General features: G+C 37.8%; 1 protein-coding gene and 1 long non-coding RNA gene across 2 annotated transcripts in view; both read right to left on the reverse strand.

The window, feature by feature from the left end:
- Positions 1-1,594, reverse strand: part of LOC138024417 (uncharacterized) — a 14,082-nt gene extending 12,488 nt beyond the window's left edge. The window contains exon 1 of the long non-coding RNA XR_011127000.1: positions 1,302-1,594. This is a non-coding gene — a long non-coding RNA (uncharacterized lncRNA). The remainder of the gene's footprint in view (positions 1-1,301) is intronic.
- A 3,004-nt stretch (positions 1,595-4,598) lies between these two features.
- LOC138038063 (uncharacterized) lies at positions 4,599-6,626 on the reverse strand. The gene has a single exon (XM_068883881.1). It carries the CDS (start codon positions 6,394-6,396, stop codon positions 5,614-5,616), a length of 783 nt encoding a protein of 260 aa, XP_068739982.1. The 5' UTR covers positions 6,397-6,626; the 3' UTR covers positions 4,599-5,613.
- Positions 6,627-7,080: the final 454 nt, after the last annotated feature.

Here is a 7,080-nt window from a genome sequence, read left to right on the forward strand (position 1 = left end):
GGGGGGGGGGGGGGGTAGAATTGAGGAGATACAGGATATTTTTTAAAGTAAGAACGCATTGCGTGTGGTAGTGCAGTAACTTGACAGTGTTTTTTTCCATAACTGTCAACTGAGCTGCGTTTTGTTTTTTCCAGGAGATTCAAGTCCTTGCACAATATGTAGCTCTAATAGTACACGACATTGTTTGGTATCGTAAATCATTACGGTGCCATGGTAGACATTTTTGCTATATACCCTCTAAGAAGACATGTGGTTCAGTAAAATACTAAGCCCAGAACGATTGAAGAAAATAACAGGAAATCGAGAAACATTTGGCTTCAAAGCTGACATGTTGATCATTTACAACTTCTTTTTCACCACAAGCTTAAGCGTGTACTCTGAGCTTCTGACACCTTTCCAAGACCAATGTTACTAAATTTTTTTCTCTTTCCAGCGGGGTTAGTATCTGGATGGGGGACGTCAAAATATGCGACTTTTGCTGTCAGGAACATACGCCCAAAAATTCTATTTTAACGCTCAAAAATGCGAACAAAGCAAGGTACAGATTTTGCTAGCCTGCTTTATGCAAAACAAATATTGACGAAAAAGTAAATAAATATTAATATGTAGTTTTTAAGGAGAGCAGAAGGAACTTTTAGGAAGTGTCGATCGAGAATAAAACAATTTGCCATCAGCGAAAAACATTTCGGGAGATTTTTGTTACGTTCCATCAGAGTTCAATTTTTCTATCGTACTTTTGGTCATACAAGTAAAATCGCAAAATCGAAAGTGACATCGATTTTAGCGGCCGCCTGTGATCAAGTTATACCTTGCGTGTTTACTGACAACTCACGAAACAAAGGATACATCTGTGGCAAAATGTCGGCATAACACCTGGTTTTTGCTAGTGCGATTTTTTTCTTTCAAGTGATATAAAGTTCGACAAGATCTATGTGCGAATTTAACATAAAGATCACAATCGTTGATGCTAGTCCAAGTGTCAGCTGAAGTTAAGCTCCTCTGAATGAGGTTAGTACTTGGATGGGGGACGGCTGCGAAGTCCCCGTGAGGGCGATAGCTAATTCGTTTTTTTTAAACTTGATTTCATTTTTTATCTTGTTTGGCCGTTGAAAGCTATTTTCTTATTTTCTTTCTACCCCAAAACGGCGAACAAACTGGTTCCCAAGAAATATTGGAGTACGTATTCGTTCTATGCAAAATGCTTCCAATGAAGTATTCGTTCTATGCAAAATAATAATGATCACAGTGGAACACACAAGTACGAAGCAAGATCTAGAAATAACGTAGAAAATTATCCTTACCTTTAAAGCTTGCCTTTCTGAAAGAAAAAGCATCTATCCACTTTATCGAATAATTTAATACTGAAACAATCATGGTGGGAGGAAAGATTCTGTTATAAATGTTTGCTTTCACCAGCCTGAAGAAAATGTGTCACGGTGGCCGAGTGGTCTAACGCGCTAGCAGAGAAGAATCCTGATGGCTTGGGAAGTATAGGAGTTCTCCACGGGGCAGGGAAGTTTGGAAATACCGGAGGGAATATAAGTCAGTCCACCCGATCGGAGATTAATTCAATATCCGTGGGGTATGCACATTTGTGACTACCAACAAAAAAAAGACACCAGCCCGGTATTAAGACGTGGATGCCTTCGGCATTCCCAGTAATAACGCGCTGTCAAGTGAATTCCCTTGAGCCCCCCAGTCACGTGCCCATGTCATGTTTTACTGTATTACATAATCGCTAGCATAGAAACAGGAAACGCACAAGCCGTGACAAAACATAAAAATTATATTTGCGAACAAATATTCCATTTAGAGTCGACTGTCTTTTTAGAGTCGACTCTTGTTATTTTGCATCTGCGATCGTATTTGATATAACAAAACATATGTCAGTCTGTTACTGACTCATGTCGCCTTATTAAGTCTATTAACCCTTTAAGGCCCTAGGGGGGGGGGGGGATTGACGAGTAAAATGAGATAATTTTCACGCTTTTTTGACAGTTCAGTTTCAGTTCAGTTTTTATTATGTATTTTGCATAAAATATCACAAAACTATGCAATGCTCGCAGTTAGCAATAGCTAGTCGAGGCGAGCATTGCTTACAATAGATATTCCAGATAAAATGGTTACAAATACATAACTACACATTCACATAAAAATAAATAAATAAATAAAATAAATTAGTTTTAGAATACAGTTAGTGCAATGAAGAACAGCTTAAAACTTGTACAGTATAATATAAATAAACATGAAAAAAGTAGTTTAAATTGAATAAATAAATTTTTAGCTACATGACATACTAAACTAAGGAGTCAAAATTTGCCAATATTATCGAAACATCAATGTAATCATCATATTTTAGCAGTCTTTGTAAGAGGATATCATCAACATTATTTTTGAAGTTAGATTTTGACATCTGGCGGACTTCACAAGATATGCTATTCCAAATTTTAACGCCAATTCTTGAGAAAGATCTTTTTTGAATATCTATTCTCGAACGTTTAAGAAAATATCTCCTCTTTGCGATGATATCGTCTCGTAAGCATGAATATGAGTAGGTTAAATATATTAGGAGGTGTCAAGTTGTTTGATACATCATGCATCATCACAGCCACAGATTTAAAATAGAGCATATCTAAAGGAAGAAGACGAGAAGAAATGAAGAAAGGTACGGTATTGCATGAGATTTGTAATCAGCAAAATACATTAGGCGAAGAGCTCGTTTTTGAAGGGTCAAAAGTTTAGTTCTATGAACTTTTGCAGTATTACACCACGCTACTATACCATACATTAAGTATGGTTGAATGAGTGACCTGTAGATATGGTGTAAAGTACTCAGCGGTACAAAATGCCTTATCCTAGAGATTATGGTCGTCCAAATGTTTCAATATTCGCTAAATTCTATTCGCTGTCGCAAAACCGCATTCGCTGTCGCAAAAACTCATTCGCTGTCGCAAATGTTCCTTCGCTAGTACTAAATTAACTTAATTTGCATTTGCTAAAATGAAAACATAATATTCGCTGACATTTAACAGTATTCGTCATTACTACATCAACTTCGCTGTTGCAAAATATTGTTAGAAACCTCCAAGGCCGACCCTCACGCAATTCGTTTCCAGGCCTTCTGGCTGTTCGTACGTGTTTTGTCATTGTCTGCACGCAGTGAAGCGGTTAATTTTTAGCGACAGCGAATGAAATTTAGCGACAGCGAATGAATTTTAGCGACAGCGAATGACATTTAGCGATAGCGAATGCAAATTTAGCGATAGCGAATGAGTCCTAGCGACAGCGAATGAGTTTTAGCGACAGCGAATAGAATTTAGCAAATATTGAAACATTTGGACGACCATAAAGAGATAATACCAATTGATTTACTTATTTTTGATGCAACATGAGAAATATGGTAACTCCATGAAAGTTTTTCATCGATGAGCACGCCTAACTTCTTACGCTCCAAAGAGATATAGAGGATATTACATGGCCGCGCGGGGATACGAATTTTATCTTCGAGTGCTGAAAGTATCAGAATTTGCAATAAAAATGTTAATGTAGTAGAGAAGAATTATATTAAAGCACAAAAGTATCGTACATCGAAGACGAAGCTCGTGTTTTATTGGCTAATCCTTTTCGTTACTATGACGACAGCTATATCCTCACATGTGAAAGATAAAAATGATACGTTCACTGCGCGCGGTGAAGATATGAGTTTTTAGTAAAAGGAGAAATCCTGGTATTTCATCAGTATCTATATAATAAATAGCTATTAGAGTCATGGTCAAACACCTAGTTTACTTGATAGTTCAAGATCTTTTGTCTTGGTCGAAATATAACAAAGTTAGATTTTTTTTATATTCAATGATAACTTATTAGGGGACCACAGGACTTAAGAGACGTAAAAAAGAAAGAATATACGTAATTCAAAGGTCCAACGTACCTGAAACAATTCGAAATACGTCTACGCTTGAAGAAGGTTAGCGAAGAATGACCCTTACTACATGCCAGGTCACTAAGCCAATAACGCGCTGTCGAGTGAATTCCCTTGAGCCCCCCAGTCACGTGCCCATGTCATGTTTTACTGTATTACATAATCGCTAGCATAGAAACAGGAAACGCACAAGCCGTGACAAAACACAAAAATTATATTTGCGAACAAATATTCCATTTAGAGTCGACTGTCTTTTTAGAGTCGACTCTTGTTATTTTGCATCTGCGATCGTATTTGATATAACAAAACATATGTCAGTCTTTCACTGACTCCTGTCGCCTTATTAAGTCTATTAACCCTTTAAGGCCCTAGGGAAGGGGGGGGGGGATTGACCAGTAAAATCGTCTAGCGTTGGACAGAGTAAAATCTATATTTGGCCCCTGGGAGTTAAAGGGTTAAAAGAGTGGCAAAATAGATTTTTCCCTCGAATTCTACATTTCATACGGTTTCCAATGATACGTAGTTTGTGGGGCTTTCTCGAAAACAGGCCGTAACACGCTCGAAGATTTGATGAAACCTTAAGTGGGCGTCATTCTCGCCAATGACGTAGTTAGTTGAAAATAATGATTTTCTGAGGAATATTATGTTCTAGGCAATTATTGGACTTAATTTTCCGCCATAAATATGTTTTATTGATGAACTCAGAAGGGAAAATGAAAACTTATTACAAACTCAAGATGTCTGACAAATTACATAACAGCGAAGCTAATGACTGATTACTTTCGATGCATTGCGCCATTAAATACCTTGTACAGATAAATGTTACTTTGTTTTACAAAACTGAATTTGCTCGCAAGTCTATTTTGAGCAAACATAAACGGTGTCTGAGTTTGTCCAGACCTTGAACTTCTTCATCCAACTTCTTCACACTAAAAATTATAGTGAAAGACTACATTTAAAAATGGTGTAAATTTGTTGCCAGCCCAGCTACCCCTTTCTTGTGTGTGTAAGATTACACAAACTTCTAAAGTGCAGTTTAACTCTCAAAAGGATGGTATATTTACATGAAAAGTAGTGTAAAATGGGTATTATACACTTTGACACTTCTAAAATAACACATATAGCAAGGATAATATTATCAGAAAGGAAGGGTAAAATTACCCCGAGTGACGGTGTAGTGATCTTTACCCCATCTAAAAAACTTGAAATTAACCTTTAAAAAAAGTATAATTCAACCATAAAATAAAGTGTAATTATGTTTATTACCATCAATTTATAAGTAATTAGTGGGGGTTGCCGTATATGAGGATTCAGTTCTTCCCTGGCAGCACCCTTTTTGCGATATTCTTTGCAAATAAAGTTGTTATAAATAAATAAATAAATAAATAAAATTACACATGATCCTTTATCAATGGGTATAACATAAACTCAAGCCAAAAATTGCAATCGTTTACTGAGTAAAAATTGGCAAGCGCAACTCTAGATTCACATTACTACAACTTCACCTAGGGCCATAAGATTGCTTGCTTGAAATTCGGCAACAAGACTGAATGTCAAGAAACCACCTGCTTCTTTACAAGTTGCATCAGCGGGTATATTTAAATATTTCGATTAATGCATAGTATTAAAGTTAGAAAAAACTTGGAATAACAAATCAGTCACAAAATTACTTTATCTGGAACAGCTCAAACCTAAAAACTGGCAAAAACTCGGGGGACATCCAAAACCCCGAACAGTGCAACTACCATTGCAAGCAAGACGGTAGGGGCCACATTCATGTAACGAGTGCTTGCCTTGTTGGGGTTTGTTTCGTACAAAGTAATCATTGTACCTCGGATTTTCTCCTCAACTTGACTGCACGACGTTCTGGGCACAATTGTGGTGTTGTATTGAGAAAGAGTCTTCACTTCAAAATCTTGTTGCAAGATGTCTTGGAGAGAAACCGAGTCATTGTGGTAAGTCTTCGTTTCTCCACTCTTGTTATAAGTGACGGTGGTATTCAAGGAAATGAGTTGTTGATCGATATCATCTGCAAGCGAAAACGTATGCGAAGAAGGTGCTTGGATACATGGACTGCCGTTAGAATTCAACAACCTCCGTTCTTCAGAGGTGATCCGGACAGCTCGTTCCTCCGGGACGGTAACGTAGCAGCGGTACATCGGATAGCCTCTGCTATACACAGGAGCGTTGCTCACAGCATAGCGATACAGAATGTAGCCGGCCACTACCTTTTTGAACGTGCCTTTTTTGGAACCAACTTTGGTTTGGCTGCGGATTACAGGAGAACGAAAAGTCGTGGCTTTGATCGGTGTAGTTTTTGTGATTACGGGTTTGGAACCGGAGGAAGAGCGACCTGAGCTTGATCTAGAGCGTGACCCACTCGAGCGACCGCCGCCTCTGCCTCTGGCAGCAATGGATATCGCCATCAGCAAAATTGCGAAGGAAAGGAAAAGAGTAACTGTAGACAGCCGCATTGTGGACTAACTAAACGGTTATGGCACCTCGCCTTTTGTGGTCTGTGCTTTTACCAGCTTCACAGTTAAGTGTTTAGAACATAGCATTCCTCTGAAGAATCAATATTTTGATCTAACTACGTCATTGGTGAGAATGATGTCAAACTTTTGATTGTGCTACCAGAGCACGTTCTGTCCAAATTTTATGGAAATCCGTCGATTGCACATTCCCCATTGGTTCTTTTACTAGTAAAGAGAAAATATTTTTTAGAAAGACAAATCTGAAGAATTTTATTCCCCTCTCTTCAAAGAGAGATGTCAACACAAAAAGCCGCTAGCCAATGAAAATCAAAAACCCACTGGCGTTCACATCTGCTAGCCATTTCTCCTCTTGTACGGCACCAATAAATGTTTGAAACACGGAACTTAATTGAATGTTATAAAAATATTTCTTAGCGTAGACCGGGTGTGATAAGTTGCATGACCACTTCCGGGTAGAGAGCGTAATTTTACTAAGACAATAGAGAGATTAAGCATGACGTTTACGAACCCTGCTTGATATTAGCTCATTTCTGTCCTGTTAGCTCCATATATCAAAGGAACGAGACAAGTTAAAATGAGATAATTTTCACGCTTTTTTGACAGTTCAGTTTCAGTTCAGTTTTTATTATGTATTTTGCATAAAATATCACAAAACTATGCAAT

This window comes from Montipora capricornis, chromosome 2, assembly GCF_036669925.1.
Source record: "Montipora capricornis isolate CH-2021 chromosome 2, ASM3666992v2, whole genome shotgun sequence".
In the NCBI taxonomy this organism is placed as follows: domain Eukaryota; kingdom Metazoa; phylum Cnidaria; class Anthozoa; order Scleractinia; family Acroporidae; genus Montipora; species Montipora capricornis.